The 18,287-nt window shown below is 39.7% G+C and overlaps 1 protein-coding gene across 1 annotated transcript in view; it reads left to right on the top strand.

Moving 5' to 3' along the window:
• The window catches only part of SIK2 (salt inducible kinase 2), a 153,570-nt gene extending 136,186 nt beyond the window's left edge, over positions 1-17,384 (top strand). Inside the window, exons 10-15 of the mRNA XM_018564031.1 lie at positions 7,571-7,814; positions 9,253-9,537; positions 9,877-10,034; positions 10,902-11,012; positions 13,449-13,540; positions 15,520-17,384. Of these exons, the coding sequence (XP_018419533.1) occupies positions 7,571-7,814; positions 9,253-9,537; positions 9,877-10,034; positions 10,902-11,012; positions 13,449-13,540; positions 15,520-16,078 (1,449 nt within the window). The 3' untranslated portion in view covers positions 16,079-17,384. The remainder of the gene's footprint in view (positions 1-7,570; positions 7,815-9,252; positions 9,538-9,876; positions 10,035-10,901; positions 11,013-13,448; positions 13,541-15,519) is intronic.
• Positions 17,385-18,287: the final 903 nt, after the last annotated feature.

Genomic DNA, 18,287 nt, shown 5'->3' with positions numbered 1-18,287 from the left:
GGGAGGGCGAGTATTTATTTATGTGGGGGGTTGTATACCTTTGTGTGTGTGTTTTAAGCCCCAATAACACCTGTTAGTTTTGGTGCGATTAGAGATTTCTGTGTCATTTTCCTGCAGCAGGAATCCCTAATCTGCCATTCACATGCAGCAGCTGTCACCCATTCAAGTTAATGATCACGTGACAGCGGCTGCATGTAAACGCCAGCACACCGCATGTAATCATATGTGATATGATTACATGCAGTTAGAAAACAATCTCTCTCCCTGAAGCATGATCGATGCGTCCAGGGATAGTGATTGATTCCTAACCACAAGTTATGATATCTCCATCAGATAGTGTTTAATTTTAAAAGATTATGCTGAAATACCTTCAATTTGGAGCTGTACCCAGCAATACCTCTTTTCTGCCACAAGATTTCCTCTGTCTTCTGGGTTGACTGACCCCCAAAGTATTTGCCTAGAAATTGCATAGAAATTCTCTTTAACAAGGACACAATGGCAAAATAACACTTTTTATAAGTAGAGAGGGGAAATACTTGCCACAATGATAACATTGTCTCCAGGTCAGGCAGTTAGGCGAATCTCCCCAGGAGGTTGCAGAAAGCAATAAAAAAATGGTATAGCCTTTTGCTTTGCTATTCAACATTAAATATAAAATAATAATTAATATAAATTTGAATATACAGGTGAAACTCGAATAATTAGAATATCGTGCAAAGTTCATTTATTTCACTAATGCAACTTAAAAGGTGAAACTAATATATGAGATAGACTAATTACATGCAAAGCTAGATAGTTCAAGCCGTGATTTGTCATAATTGTGATGATTATGGCTTACAGCTCATGAAAACCCCAAGAACCCCAAATCCACAACCTCAAAAAAGTAGATTATTACATGCAATCAATAAAACAAGGATTGTACATAGAACAATATCGGACCTCTGAAAAGTACAAGCATGCATATGTACTCAGTACTTGGTTTGGGCCCCTTTTGCAGCACTTACTGCAATTACTTTTGCACGATATTCTAATTATTCGAGTTTCACCTGTAGCTAGAAAAAAGCTGAAGTCTGAAAGCTTGAAATTTATTCAAATATATTCCTCAATATCCAATTTGCGTGCACCAAATGACTTTGCAAACACAGTTATTACCCTTAAATGTAGCGGTGACATTATCATTAGGCTATGCAGAAGTGCGGGGCGGATACAAGACCAGTCACCCTACACAAGGAGTGAGAACTGCAAATACTGGTCTTGACTGAGTTTCTATATGTGGAAAATGTGTACTTAAAAACGCCATGGAGCACATTCTTTTCTTCTTCACTGAATGTGCCAGTCCAGACTCATTGCAGCTCCATTGTTAGGAAGGAAGGTAAGATTGTTTAGGCTTAGGTCCTGTTCATATTAGTGCTTCATGTCATCACAATGCGATATTTAAACTTTAACACATATTTTCTAACATATTTTTCAATGCAATGCACCATAAGGCTTAAGTGGTTTACATCTGTGTCCTGTGGTGCACTACAACACATGTGTGCTGCCTGGGTGCACTGTGGTAACGTGCAGTAAAATGCATATTACTGCAATGCAGTGGTGTGAATGAGCCCTTAACCTGCATTATTTACAGCGTATATAAAACCAAAATCTATTTGTCATATGTTTGGCATTATGTCACACTGTATAAAGATTTGCTAAGCAAATCATATTTTGCAAAGAGATCCTGCCAGTAACAACACTTTGGGGTCTATTCACTAAGCTGCCGTAGGCAGCCGAGTGAATGACCGACCTGAAGTGAAGTGAGCCGAACACTGTTCGGCTATTCACTTCAGGCTGGTACGGCTGATTTCAGCCGTATATCGGTTGAAATCAGCCGTACATCGGCTTGCTTTGCATGGCTTCAGGTCGGCCGAACATGCTCAGCATGTTCGGCTGACCCGAAGTGCAGAAGGAGTTCGACTCAGCCGATCCAACATCTGGATCGGCTGAGCCGAACCTCCGGCAGGCTTCACACTGCTGCTCGGCCTATTCTTATAGATGCCAAACAGCCGAATGCCGAGGAGCTCGGCTGTTCTGCTCGGTCCCTCAATAGTTAAAAAAGTAAATAGAAAACGATTGTGCGGAGCTAGCAGTGACAGCTAGCTCCGCCCAATAGTTTTCTAAAGAAAAAAGAAAACTCTCCCGGGCGCTCCCGGCCGCCCAGGAGAGAAACACTGCTTTTCCTTTTTTTTTTTTTTTTTTATTCTGACACGAGCCGTGTCAGAATAGAAAAAAATATATATTTATTTTTTGCCCATTGGAATGCATTGCTAGATTCCAATTGGCTAGTTCAATTTGCAATAGCCAATAGTAAACTAGCATTGTACCCGCCCTCTGCTGATGGACCTGATGGAGAACTGCAGCAGAGGGCAGGTACAATGCAGGTTTACTATTGGCTATTGCAAATTGAACTAGCCAATTGGAATCTAGCAATGCATTCCAATGGGCAAAAAATAAATATATATTTTTTTCTATTCTGACACGGCTCGTGTCAGAATAAAAAAAAAAAGAAACAGCAGTGTTTCTGTCCTTGGCGGCCGGGAGCGGGAGACTCCCGGAGCGCCAGGGAGAGTTAGCTGTCTGGAGATCAGTGTCCCTGGTTAGTAGGTAACCAGGGACGCTGATCTCTCTGCAAGTGGCCGGAGCCAGCCGTAAGATCACGGCTTGCTCCGCCCAGCTGTCAGAAGCAGGCTGTCGGTCGGGCAATGGCGTTCGGCTCGACTGAATCGCTCGGCCAAGTTCGGAAGCTGTACGGGCTATAGTGAACTAGTTCTACTGAACCGAAGGGGTCCTGGGACCGAAGCTAGCCGAAGGATCGACCGAAGCTACGGCTATATCCTTCGGCAGCTTCGTGAATAGACCCCTTTGTTTTTCACCCTGACAATGCTAAGCTTTTGCCTTGCAATTAGCAGAAATATTGTCAGCCTGCTGTCCGCTCTCCTACAGCCAACTGAAGGAGTATGCAAGGCAAGTTGACAACACTGCTGATAATTGCAAGGCAGGTGCTTAGTGTTTTCAACCTGAAAGTGCTGATACTGGCAGGGCCCTGAGGTAAGAAACTTTGGTACAAAATCACAAAAAATGTTTTGTTTAGGAAAACATTATACAGTGAGGCACAATGGCAAATATACTGTAAAATGAATTCTGGGTTTATATACGCTGCAGAGTACCAGCAATACAGAGCTATCAGTAGAGAGCGAGATATGGAGCAGAGAATATTGATAAGGGCAATAACTACAGTATGTCATAAACTGGCATTAAAATAGCGTGCACAATTTTGATGGCCCTTGGGCATAGGAAAGGGTTAAAGGTGGCACATGCAATGAAATGTGCTCGTGCTAGTGAAACTCTGTTATTTGGGGGTTTTTTTTTGTTTTTGCTTTTTTTTAACACTCAGCCTAGGCAACGGGGAGGTTATGATAGGTACATTAATGTTGCACCGATGAACAATCACTTGTAGAGTCGTGATAGTTCAGCTGCAGAAAATCTCAGCTGAGCCGCTGAGAGCTGTAAAAACAATGTGTAATATCCTGTATTTTTAGCTTCACCGCAGGGATCCTCTCTGAAATGCTGCTGCTTCTACATACACAGGGAGCAGCAACATCTTTTATGAGCGCTCTAGAGGAATATTAAATATATATATATGTATTTCTCGGGTTAACAAGGCTTTGATGGGACTCTGATAAGTAGTAAGGTCACAGTGTAAATTTGTTGTTGTTGCTTAAGAAATGTAGCTCTATAAAACCGTATGCCTATAAGAAGCTTAACACCTTCTGACCTTTTTGAATTCAGCCCTTTGATTTATAAAAATGTATCATCCTGATCTTTAAGTGTTTGAATAAAAATTAACAGGGTCAGGCCAGCATAGCAAGATTGCTGTTATATTCACCTTTTTGATTTGCTATTATTTTTCTATTTAGCCTAAAGCAGACCTTGCATAAAAAATGTAATTGAAAGTTCTGCTTTTTAGGGAGCCTCTACCCCAGATTAAAAATCACTATTGTAAAAAAAATAATAATGCAAAACTGTAAGAAACAACAAGTAAATAATGCTGCCTTATATCCCAGCCTCCGGGTGCTTTCTGTAGGTAAGGGTGGTGTTACTGGGCCTTCTTCTTGGGCCCTGGGAAAGCTGAATACCCCAAATTGTATGTAATGTGGTTCAGTGCAGGAGTGCATTCTGGAGGGTTTTGAACCCTCAGCTTTCCAAAGATTCTGAGGGTAGGCCTAGTGACGTCAGCCTTGCCTAGAAGAGCCCCCTGAAAGTCAGGGACTAATGTAAGTAAGTGGAATGAAATGATTTCCTCATTCTAAATTAAGTTTAAAAAAGATGAAATAATTAGTTGAATGAAGGGTGTTTTTTTGGCACAAGAACAGGTCAAGTATAGTTGAAAGGAACTTCTGTAACCTTCAGGAGCCATTTAAAGCCAACTGAACCCTTTAAAGCCACCAAAAAACTATTTAATTTGCCTTCCCCACTGACTTCAATATGTTTTGCAAAAATGGCACATGGCAGAATTTCTCCCAATCTTCACTGAAATTTCTTCAAAATTAAAACCTTGAATTTTGGTCATCAGTCATGACACATCAGCATATTTGAAATCGGGCACTTAAAAAAATATTTTGGCTGGCTCTGTCTGCTTTTAAAAAAATGAATCCTTTTATTACTTGCCAAATAAAATGGCCACAAAATATTTTATATCAAGCTGTCATACAACGTACAGCACTGCAATGCAAGTGCAACTATACTATTTTTACTTGGAATGTAACATTATTTCTGTGCTTTTCAGTGTTTGCATAGTAAGCCCACTTTATCCTGCATTAGAATTATTTCACTTATGCTGTTCTTTTTTTATTCCTCCTTCTTTGTGCAAACACTGAATTGCTTTTCACCATTTTAAGTGCATAAAAGCATCTCTTTTAAAAAGGGAAGAAAAAAAAGAAAGTATTTCTGCTTGTGTTTCACAGGGCTGTGGTCTCTAGCAGAGGAAATGTGACATTTGGAAATTATTTAATTAAAAGATATGTACAATTTGGTTTTCATAAGGGACAGTTAGAGCTAATTGTTTAATTTATGTACTCATAACATGCGCATTCCTCCTGTGAGAACACCGCTGCATAAACAGCCATTTAAAGGGGAAATAAACTTATGCTGGCATTGTAAAGGGTGGATAGACATTATGCAGTGAAGGAGGCCCCCTTTGGTTGGGAAGTTCATAGGGTCGGCTACTTGCAGATGCATTTTCCTATGGAAAGGATTCTTAGTCACATCCTGGAGAGAAATAATTAAATTCCCAAGTCTCTGCCACCATTTCCTGCATGGTTTTCTGTTAAGCTCCTTCCCTGCCAAAGGCATTGTTGTCATGTCTTGCTGATTTGGGACATGTTGCACTGATACAAATCAGAAGCTTTTAATGTTACACAATTTCTGCTAATTGCATGGATATGATGTTTTTGCATGGCACAGCCAATTGACTTTGGTGATCAGTGGGATTTTTCTGCCATCAAAAGCCATTTTATGTAAGCAATTAGCTTTTGTGGGTTATTCCCTAACATTAGAATTCCTAACATTAGTTAATATCATTTAGATTTGAGATGTTCAGATATTTAGGCAGAACTAATTAGGATAGTGAAAAGTGTCACAAACTAGGTATGTAATGTACACATTTTAGTTTTCTTATTTTCCCAGCTTATTAAGGCTTTCCCGTTCACACAATTCCAGCAAACTCCTTTGTTTAAAGTAGACGTCTAGGCAAAATGCAAAAGTTCTTTTACATTAAGCTTTTTTATCATACTTGTAAATCTCCCATTTCTAATCTCGCCTCCATTTCTAAGTTTGTATCTATGTCTCTATGATTAAGCCCTTAATGGGTAAAACGCGTTAGTGCCGGCGCCCTCTAGATGGGGAGACTTAGCAGAATGGATATTCTTTGCCTTGTGAATTAAGCATTTGTTGTTGTTAGTGGACTCCGGTGTGCGGCTTCTCCCTTTGGTCTAAGTTTGTACCATTGATCTGCTGCTGTAGCCTCATTTCCTGCGCCAGGTCGTCAATGCCATGTTACCACTTCTGAAATTGCAGCATTGTTGGCACACCGATCCCTTCTGCCTGCATACATTTTACTATCTGCTCTGCCACTCCTCCTAACCTATGGGCTCGTTCACACCAGTTGCAGTGCGTTCCAGCTCGATTCTGGCCAGAACGCACTGCCTCACATTGCGGCCGGCTCACTTTTATTGGGGCAGGAGGGGGCGTGGTGGGCCATTGAAGTGAATGGCACCATAGCCACGCCCTCCGGCCGCACGAGATTGCAAGGCACATTATGCCTGCGGTCCGGTGCAATCAAAATGCTACAAGCACTATTGTGCCTTGTGATGCCGTGCGGCCGATCGCATTGTGGCCTCTCAGACCTTATTGGCACATTGCCTATATGAATAGCAGGAGCAATGTATCTAAACCTCTGTTTTTACCTTAGTGGTGAGACAAGTTTTTTTGCATGCTGGCTGGTAAGTATGCTGGGAAACTTTTTGCGATTGCTATAGGAATATGTTGCATTCAGGTCTATAAGATATTTGGGCGGGATATTTTTCAAGGATATTTACTTTAATTAGGGATGGTTACCCATTTGTATCTGATATACCAAGTATATAGACTACTAGCTGTACGATGCAAACACATTGGTCCATTGTCACAAAGATCTACTAATGTCCCTCATCTCAAGTATGCCTTTCCTTGAGTTTCCAAATTAGTTGTTTATCTCACTGACCCAGTGGTTATCATAACTTAACCAGAGTGGCAGAGACAATGGGAAACCAAGATGCCAGGTGGTAGTTCCAAAGGAGTTTCATGGTACTGGGTTTATAGAACTGTACTGCAATAGAAACCATAATGCAACCATGGCTTGATCTATCACCCATCACCAGCTAAGGTCTTCATTAAATGAAAAATAGACTTTTTAGTTTAAATGACCTAAATACATTCCAAGTGCATCGAAACAAAATATATGTAAAGTCTTGCTGTTTGTTTTCTTAAGAGAGCATGGCTGCTCTTTTTACAGAGGTCTCACACCCGCTGCTTAGTCAGACCCTGATTGAAAAGCTGTAGCACTGACTCAAATCTCTGCCGAGATACCACTGCTTCCACGCAGAGAGCAAGGGTCTTTCTCTTGCAACTGCTTTTCTACTCAGACTGTAGCTGCTTTTTAAAAAATAATGAACTGTAAGGCTTTGCACACCTTTTTTTATGCTCCTGCAATGTATTTAGCTGATTTATGCTGAAGGTTCAGTCAGTTGGGCTTTAACAGGATGAGACATTGTAACATTTGAAAATATAACACTGTTTTTAAAAAAAAAAAATCATTCTAACGCAACTCTGTATTTAGATATACAGTATTTATCCCATAGAATTCAATTTGTCACAAAAGAAGAGATCCTGCCTACAGGCAACCATTCAGCTTCAATTAACCAGGTTTAACACACCTATTTCCTGTTCACCTATACTTGTGTATTAAAATCAAAATTGTCATTGTATCTTTTAGGTTAACGGGTGTCTTCTGGATCCTCTGCCCCCCGTGACAGTACGGAAAGGTTGCCAGTCCTTGCCATCAAATATGATGGAAACATCTATTGACGAGGGTATAGAGACAGAAGATGACTCTGAGGATGATCCTTCCGCAACATTTGCAGCATTTCAAGGCAGACATAGTGGTCAAAGGCGGCACACGCTGGCAGAAGTTACCAACCAGTTAGTAGTAGTGCCCAATATGGCATCAGACATGGAAGGTAAGGATTGTGAAGTGGTTTGGGTAACCAAACATTTGTAGGCTATTTTTACATGTCATGTGATCTGAATCCTGGATCAGGTCAGGTACTCATGGGTATGTGGAAAATATTGCTGGAGCCCTCAGAATGATTTCAACACAATACACTTAATAATTGTAACAAAAAACAACAATCTCCAGGCTTTGCTGTCAAATTTGCGTTTATGTAAATGTGTTTGTTTGTTAAGGGATTGGATAGTCACTGACTATCAAGTATGACTATCAGAAAACTTAGAGGATTGTCAAAAGTCTTTGTGTTCATACTTGTTCTGGGCTATTTAAATATTAGCCCAGAAGCTCAGCCAGTCAGCTAGAATTTTCAGGAGAGGGCAACAATGGCAACCTATGTTTCTCTCAGGAAAGGTCTCCTTTAAATGAGACCCATTACGATCTTTGTCCTGCATTATCTTTTATTCGCCAGATAAGACAGGATGCATAACAGACATGAGTAAGTACTTAACTGTAATATATCATTTTAAATGTAACTGCACACATTTGGTAGCCCAAACTTCCCCTCCCTAATCCAATCCCCCTCCCCTCCTCCCAATCTTATACTTACCTGTCCCAGTTCCTGTGAGATATCAGATGTGTGGCTTCCTCGATGCCACAGAGTCACTTGTCACGATCTTACCAGCTGGGCCCACGCATGTTCTCTGCACTGTTAGAGTACTATGGAGTATGAGTTCCTATTCCAGAGGTCTCCATGAATGAGAGTGGAGAGCACATAGTAAATCTCTGTAAATGTTGCACTTCCACATTCCTTAGCATTGATATATCTGATGCTAGGTCCACTTTAAGAATGATGTCTTGAATGTTGAAACAGGAAAATATATTAGAGTATATAGAGTTTTTTGTATTAAAAGATTTTTTTTTTGTCCTAAAGCTGACTGCATGTTTCTCCAAACCACTGACTTCCTTTTTCAGTAATGCAATTGAAGGGCATGTTTTACAGGTTCTCCTTGACCATGTTCGGGCCATGTTCGGGCTTGAAGTGGCTGTTAACATACTATTTATTACACTCAGCTTCTGTGTCAATAACTCAAGTGAAATGATTTCAACATTTACACATATACAGTATGCTTTATAGTGTATCTAAAGCCAAACCCTTTTTATTGCTGACTGTGTCCACTCTGGGAAGATTCACCCCTCTTTATTTGTCCTGGTGACATAGTTTGCATTGTCACTAAAACAGGAATAGAATAGAAATCTTCCAAAATACAACTATGTTGAACATAGGGTAAGGTTGGGTTTTATCTTTAAATTCCTGTTATATTCATTTCAATGTGTATTTCCGAACAAGTGATATAATGTCAGCTTAATAATTGTTACAGGTATTGTTCGGCGATATGCTACTGTTATTGTATATAATGTCTTTACCACACTGTCATTTTCTTTCATAGGTAAACTCTTCAGTATTGGTAACCACCCTTCTCTCGGAAGCGTGGACTCAGAATATGACATGGGATCTATTCAGAGTGACCTAAATGTCCAAGAGGACTCTGGGGTTTTGAAAGAAGTAGCTATGGCCAACCAGTCTGTCACCAGGCTAACACCACCATATATAGGACTGCGACCTACCAATTTGCCCATGCCAGCTATGGCTTCCCAAAAACGGGAAGCTCACAATAGATCTCCTGTGAGTTTTCGAGAAGGTAGACGGGCATCTGACACCTCATTAACACAAGGTAACTCCACTCCTATGGTGAAACTTGTATGTTAAAGATGATGTAAACTACCTTTATTGTTGCTCTAATAGAATGTGCTTTTCTGCAACTCAAAAGTACAATTTATATGTATTTGATGAGTTGGTGAAAAGCGCAAGGGCTATGTGCAGAGTGCAGTACTCTATAACAACCAGTCAAAATTCGGTAAGCTCAGTTACGAGGTCTTTTTTTAATTGGTTGCTGGAAGGTATTGTTCCTTGTACTCATTTATTACAGAACTCTCTTTTTTATCAAATGTTTGATGATTTCTTTTCTTCACATAGAATGTTTACAAAAAACTTTTTGTTTATAAAAATGTAGGAATCGTGGCATTTCGTCAGCACCTTCAAAACTTGGCAAGAACCAAGGGTATCCTAGAACTCAATAAGATTCAGATGCTGTACGAACAGATTGGACCCACTGAAGATCCCAATGCCATCAGTATACCTCATCAGTTCCAAGATCCCAATAATCCACAGGTATAATGTAAGCCTAGCTAGGAATAGCCTAGAATAAATAGATGAATGTTAAGAAGAATAAACATCAAGATCATGTTGTTTTTACTGAAAAATTGGTGTTTTCTCCTTAACCAAACAACGGGGCTGTATTGTCTATAGTCTTTCTTTTCAAATGGATCCTTGTAATATGGAAGGGAAAATACAAGTTTGTTGTATGGTAGGGAGAGATGTTCCTGGCCCATGCAGTAGATATGACCAATTAGTAAGTATTATAAAAGAAATTGCATTAAAAAAAACCCTAATTTTATCCTAAAGTGTATCTAAACCCAAAACAAAAATGTAATATATTGCAGTTTATCAGTCCTTAGATGAGGTGCCTGGGTATAACACCCCTACTGTCGCTGAGTGGCTACACTCACTCCTCCACTTAATCTACTGTATGGCAGGAACCATAGCTGCCACCCAGGCAAATCTGCCTTTGTTCATCTCTATTACATGGGGACTAACAGGATTAGTAGTTTACAGACATTTTCTGTACTTGCTGAAAACGTTCATAGCTTGAAAAAAGAGGACTAATGTAGCTACCACATCTAAGGACTGGTAAGAAGCAATATATTACATTTCTGTTTTTGGGTGTAGATATGCTTTAAAGCTATTAGGGACTGTGTCTGCAATATTTCTGTGCTTGATTTTCCAGATCCATACAAATCTGCCAACGGGGTCCCACTTGTTCTGTTAGATTTTGAATCTATTAAAAATTATAGAGAACATACGAGAGCAGTGAGAGTACCGGTTTGATACTGACCTGACTGATAACAGTATAATGTCATTTACAAAAAGTGCCTTTTCATGTTAACATTAGTCTTATCTGCATTTTTCTTACAACAGGATTTGTCCACACAACTTCCAAATATGCCTGCATTCCCCAATGGTATGCAGCCACAGCTACTATCTAGGCGTCAGAGTCTGGAGACACAGTATTTACAGCACAGGCTGCAGGTATGGAGCTTGTCACACAAAATGGATCATTTGTTACCAAACATAATGTATTATTAAAGAGATTTTGCAGGAAAGATAAAAACGCCATACACCTACTCATAAAGGAAGGTTGTTATCAGTTTAACCTGACTATGGACACCAGATTTTCTGCAGAGATGTCTGACCTCCAGAACAGTTCCCTGCATGCTTAGATAACAAATGCCTGGACCATTTTTCTCCCGAAATCAGTCCACCAGTATGTGTCTGCAGCGAAACTGCTAAGACTAGGCAGATCTTATGTTTGTTCTTATGTTACCTTTACAAACCACTGGTCATTGACCTACACAGGAGAGATTTTGAAGGTTCATCCCTTATCTGTGATGACCACTGCTGAGATAGACAGAATATTAGAGGGGGGATGCCACTATAGTTCTGAATTAAGATTTCCTTGGAACTCAGCCCTTCTAGCCAGCAAGGGAGCTTATCAAACTTGTTTCAAGTTACCAATGAAAAAGAGGTCTCGGTAGTGTACATTTGCAAAAATATTTGCAAGTCCTATTTTAAGCTATGGAAGCACAGACATATATAGTAGTGAATCTAAGCGGACAACAGGTTTAACTGGAGATCATCCCATTCTACATATGATACAACAACACATGAGAAGTCCAGGCTTTCATAAAGCAGGCAGATCTCTTGTATGTATAGGTTCCAAGGTGCCAGCATTTATACAGTCAATTGTAAAACAAATGTATTCCCAGGTGTAACACCAGGGGAGAAGTTAACTCATGATGTAAATGTTCTGTAAAAATGAATCTAATATTCTGAAAAGGGAATATGAAGCTACTATTTGTACGGACTCTTCAAAGGGTGTTTATAACTGCCAAAATGGTGGAAAACAGTAGGGTGTATTTAAAGGTAAATATGCAAAAATTGGGGTAGACTAAACAAGAGAGCTGCTCATCCGATAATGAGGCCGAATTATTTAAACATGTAGTGTTCAGGAATATTATTAAGTGTTGACTGGACTTTGATGTCTTATACAGAGTTGAAACCCCTTATTCTGGGCAGCTGGAAGTCAGTAGTTACAGACCAGGGTCCCGCAGGTTGTCTGGTGACTTGGAAATGGTTTTAGCAGATTGAACACAGCTTCTACTATAGGGTATAACCACTCAGGCTGAAGAGCATGTTTATGTATATCGGGACTGGATAACATGCAAGAGCCACCTCAACTAGCTCAGTGATAAGATTTATTGAAATAGCAGCTCCATATATTTGTCAAGGATAAAACATTCACATTTGAGGAGGAGATGATATAAAAACAAAATTGTGTGCTATGTGGCTGGAAATTGTTTGACTTATTATCTAAGGAACAGACTTTCCATATACATTTACTGTGAACCTATTGAAGTACCCTTCTGTTTTTCCTTATTTTACTTTTGCATTGTGAGATTCTGGAGGTCATACCAAAGCTCTGCCTTGGAAACTTAGACTAAGCCCTCGTTCACACCTGAACGTTTTGTAGCGCGTTCTACGCTCGATGAACGCTATACAAAACGCTCAAAAATATAAATCCCATTGTATTCAATGGTCTCGTTCCCACCTTGGCGTATTTCCGCCCGTCCCTAACGCGCTACAAAATGGCCCACGCGTGAAAAGGTACATGTACTACTTTGGGCCGTTTTGTTGCACGTTTCCATTGGGATACAGCCAAGTAGCCTTCGGAAACGCGCGTTTGTCGCGCAACTTTTTTACCACGAATCGCGGTAAAAAAACGCGCAACGGTCGTGCGACAGGCGCGCATATGCAATACGCCTAGGTGTGAACGAGACCTTAGGGTAGAGTTCGGAGTGTGCCTGAAATCAGACACTCCTACGAACCAAAGAAGATGTTTTAGTATTGTATCTTTATATTCATTCCAGGTTCACTATTAGGCTTTGTAAAGATACTGATCTGTTTTCTGAAACCACATTAGCCTTTTCTATATTAGTTGCTATAAATTCACAAGAAGCAATTAAATTTGATTTGCCCATAAAGTAGACATAGAAAGCATACCATTTGCTTTAGTAGCACTGATCAAAAATGACAGACAATGTAGCCTTATGTCCTTGCCTTATTCCTGAGATTCTTTTTAACATCCAAGACATGTATAAATGACACTAGATCACCATGGCGTGAGTGTATGAGTAGCAAAAGGTTAAGACCTTTTTGGAAACTAGCAGAAAGTACTTGTGCTGAGTGACAGGAATTCAGACTTCCTGGTTCTCAGCGCAGGACCCTACAGCGAGTGTTCCAGTGATTGCTAGAGTGTTTTATTAATTTAAAACCTGCATTGATTTGTTTCCTGGTGGACGTGATCAGGAGTTCATACTGACCTTTTACTTTTCTTACTGTGCTGTCACTGATGACTGATGGTCAATGCTCCTTGTTCTCATGCAGTCTTTCTTTATTCTATTTCAGCAAGGGAATCTGCTGGTGAAAACGCAGAATAGCTGCCAGCTGTATTGTAAAGAAGCACCCAGAAGTTTGGAGCAGCAACTTCAGGAACACAGGTGAACTTCAGTGTCAAGCATTAACACATGTCCAGCTCTGCTTTGTGTCATACAGGATGTTCTTCTGTAGTGTTGGCCTTTTTTTGGTTCTGCTCACAGTATTCTGAATAGGTACTACCATTATGCTATGACATAGAATGTCATTGGCAGCATTGAAGGGCTGTGTTGCTTGCAATTATAAGTAAAAAAAAACCTAAAGGAAAAGTACAGCTGTACTAGAAAACCACAGTAGTTCGCCCTCCCTGGGCCCCCAAACTAAACTTATGGGCACCCCAGGCGGATCGCGCGGTTTCCCGCTGTGATTCCGCCCGTGATTCCGAACACGAAAAAACAGCCGCGCATCGTGTATCGCAAAAAAAGGTATATGTACCTTTTTTCTGTGATTGCCGCACAGATATAACCCCATTGGAATCAATAGGGCCACGTGGCAATCGCCGCCTGCATTGTGCAGGACCACGCGATCCCTGATCGCGTAGGTCTGCCCTGGGCCTAAAACCACCTTACTTAGCTGCTTGCCTACCTCACTGTGACAGCCTCCTCCAGTGCAAAATAAAAAATAGAAGACCAGTTGCACTCCTTACCGGAACGATAGAAGACGTGCAAAGGCAGGTGGGTGCTTGTAACGACCACGGACGGTACCGTGTATAGCACAAGAATATCAAGTAAATGTCACCAGCACACCAAAAGTTATTCAGCAAAAGTCAATTTATTGACACATTGCCATTCAGAATGGCAATGTGTCAATAAATTGACTTTTGCTGAATAACTTTTGCTGTGCTGGTGACATTTACTTGATAGCCTCCTCCAGTGTTTGCCTCCTCCAGGCAAGAATCTTCAGCACTGGCTGAACCCGCACAGTGAGAGCCCTTATAGACTTAAATGGGATCATATTGTGAGACTTAAGATACATTGGGGTTAATTTACTAGAGGCAAATAGGCTGTTCACTTTGCAAGGGGATTTTCACTTTGCAAGGTAATTTCCCCTTTGCTGAGTGAATGTGGTGAAAATTCACTTTGCAAAGATTATTATTGCATGGAAGTGAGCAGAGCTTCACCTCATTCACTAAGCTAAGGGTAAACTCCCTTGCATAGTGAAAATTCACATGCAAAGTGAATAACCCGTTTGCTTTTAGTAAATCAACTTCTTAGAGTACATCCCCACTCTACTATGGGATCTCACTGAATGTAATGCCATTGCCCACATATTGTAGCATGATAATGATATAGGTATTATCCACTGAGCAAAGCATGCACTTGCATATGAAATGACGAATGCAGTCTGCAGATGTGTGTTTTAAGTTATATATTACAATACAGTCTTTGAACACACAATGGGGTTTGCTCCCCAGATCAGTAACGCTTATGTCCATATTATAAGTATGCAGACAACACACATCTTCACCTATAAGAGCATCAGAATTTGCCCATAGCTGTGTACTTTGAGGTTTTACCAGATTGAATATACTTTGCATAGATTTTTAAGGTAGCTCCCACACTATATAATTGTTGATAAATGTTGGTGATCTAACAGATAAAACTCCTCCAAATGCTTGACCAGTTATAGACTCCATTAAGTGTGTTCAGTATTCCAGTTTGCTTGCTATGTTGTCACACACAGCATTAAATCATTGTAAATTGTGATATTATAGTATTACATTTCTTCCCCGTTCACAAATATCCTGATTTAATTTGTAACATTTTACATAGCTAATGTGATCACTTTTCATATTGCCTCAACCATTTTTTAATGATTGGGTTTTATTTCAATGAACACATCAAGATTTTGGTACAATTCTGCTGAAACATACTATCCATTGCGGTGTATATGGCCAGCTTTGGATGGAATCATGCAGATTTGTATTTATCTTTGCTGTTTTAACTTCTTACATATGATGAATGCCAACAAGTGTTCATTGCTTTTGCCAATATACATGTTATCTTCAAATATTTAAACGTTGATTTTGCTTTGCATCCAACAGGCTCCACCAGAAGCGCATGTTCCTACAGAAGCAACCACAGCTGCAGGCTTACTTCAACCAGATGCAGATAGCAGAAAACACCTATCCCATGCAAGGTCAGCAGCTCCCATTGTCACACCAAGAAACAACACAGCAGAACCAGTTCAGCTTTTCTCAGCCACTGAGTCCAGTGTTGGAACCAGCTTCTGATGAAATTCAGTATGATCCATTCTTAAGTCAGTATCACGAGCTTCATTCCCAGCAGATGCAACACATGATACAGCCCAGCCCGCAGCAGGTGGTAACGCAGATCCACATACAGCAGCCATCTGTACAGTATGGTTATCAGACCTGTGAATTACCACCAGTGCAAAGACAAGAACCAGAATATGCAACTCAATGCCAGTATTCTATTAATTCAGCACAGCAAGTCAATATGGCATTAAATGAAAACCAGGGCAGCCCAACAGGACATAATCCTCAGACATCATATGAAACCTTAACCCTCAATGAACCCTTTGACTGTGAGATGATGGAAACCGTTGACTCTCAACACAGTGGCTATGTCTTGGTCAACTAGCCCATTCTCAAACTATTAAAATTGAAACATAGTAGTAAGGTGAAATATGTAGAAGGAGACAGTCTGTTTAACTGTTTTATTTTCTTTCGGTCCAACTCAAGTAAGGATCTCTATGTCATGACTTCTGTTGTGTAATCCATCTTGCAGATCTGACTTGTAATGTTGGATTTTCATGTCACTAGTCCAAGAACCTTGGAGAAAAGTGACTAGGAGTTATGCGGATCTTCTAGTGAAGAAAACACTGGACTTTCCACAAAAAAAAAGCACCAATTGAATCTTTTTGCTAAGTATGGTGGTCCTCCGAGGACCGACAATATGGAGCTCTCGTTAGACGAAGCGCCATTAAAAGCAATATTTTTTTTTGTTGTTTTCTCAAGGAAACTTTGTAGAGTGAAGTGAACATTATAAGCGAAGGCTTCTATTACAGTGGATTTTAGAAAACCTTATAAACTAAGCTACTGAGATAGGCAACAAGCACCTTTTTTACTGAGAAGCTAAGAAATCATTCTGGTTAGTGGATTCAACACTACTGTTCGGAGTGACTTATGTTGATGTTATATTCATGAAATGTAGAAGTTTGGTATGATAACCTAACTTAAAGAGAAAAGCGAAGGACTCAAATTGGTGATGGTCCAGTATTGACTATACAGAGAAATTAAGCTTCTCATTTCACATGGACAATGTTTTAAGGGAGCCATTTTGTTGGCAGAATAGGATGATTGTCATAAAGTGTTGCAGACTGTGCGGACATTCTGCTGATGTCTCCCTTCCAGAGGCAAAACAGGTTACGAGAGATAACACAATTGTTACAGAACTGACCGTTTTTAACCAGATGAAGAAATAATAATCTTGACTGTGTTTTCAGGTCACAGTAATGCTATATGTTGCTGTTTGTTGACAAAGCTTTGTACATTTGGTAAATCCTTAGATTTTAGTCAGGAAAACACAAAATGAGCTATAAACTGTGTGATGTGTGGTAGTTTTGTGCCTTTATGGGTTCTTTTTCATAACAGAGTATACTTTTTCTTTTTTGGAGAAAAAAAAAGTTAGACCATACCCCATTTATATCAATGCTACATCCAAAGTCGATTCAGAGTTTGTGTGTATGTATGTCTGTTCCACTGTGTGGAATGCAAAAGAGTTTAATTAATGTTTTTGATTGCTCATGTGTAGAAAAACAAAGTTTTTAAAAAGTATTATAGCAATATTTAATTCTATTTAATGTCATGAACTGTTGATATTAGCCATGGATATGGATGTTTCATGAAAATGATGAAGTGATTAAGTATTTTACCCTAAAAGCAGATAGCCGTGTGTCAGATGGGAGTAGTGTTTATTTACAGCTTACCCTGGCTACGGCTAGAAATTCAGTATATCCACCGGTTACTCTTTCACTTGTTGCACTTTTCTGTCGAGTCAAGAGTTAATATAGCCATCCTGTAACAGAATGTTCCATTATCATCAAACATTGTGTGGAAATATGAGATGCCAGTAGTATTAAATAATGTACTTTAAATTGAGATGACATGTTCATTTTCAGCTCATAAACACTAATAGAAACAGACCACAGTTCAAAGCATCATTTTAATTATACACGTTTAGGTGAAATACATACAAGTCCTCCTCAGGTTACAAAAATCCAGCATTACACAGAACCTGTGTTCCATGTGCTAATGATTTATCGAGAAGCTCCCCCGAGAGTCTGCTGTTCACCATGTGCAATTCTAATGGTCTTTTTCTGAACAACCGAACATTAAATTGTTATGACATCGGTACAGTTGTTCATGGCAAAGGTCATTGCAGTTGTGTGTGTGCTGCCCACTAGTACAGCTGGAGGAGCTTTTCCCAAAATTGTTAATAAAAGAGAGCACTTTACTGAAAAGATGGAATTCTGTATGTAAGTTGTGCAGCGTATCTATAAGGCAAATAAGCAATGCACCCGCAAATCTGTCCTTGTTATCACCATCGTCATCGCCACTATAGTCAGCCCTAGGATGGGTATAATATCGGAAGGTACTTTAGGATTAGGCTTAGTACTTTATACATGAAATTACTTTGACATCTGCAATCTGGAGTTATCATTTTTTAATAAAATATCAATTCCCAAAACAATGTCATTTACATTAATTATAAAATCAATATGATGTGCATTTGAAAATGTGTAATCCAGTTTTCAAGTTTTTGTTAATTTGTGAACTTTTTTTGTAAC

Source organism: Nanorana parkeri, unplaced genomic scaffold, assembly GCF_000935625.1.
Source record: "Nanorana parkeri isolate BGI_ZX_2015 unplaced genomic scaffold, ASM93562v1 scaffold716, whole genome shotgun sequence".
NCBI lineage: Eukaryota > Metazoa > Chordata > Amphibia > Anura > Dicroglossidae > Nanorana > Nanorana parkeri.
The sequence above is the reverse complement of the archived record's forward strand: the minus strand, read 5'-3'. Positions and strand labels throughout refer to the sequence as shown.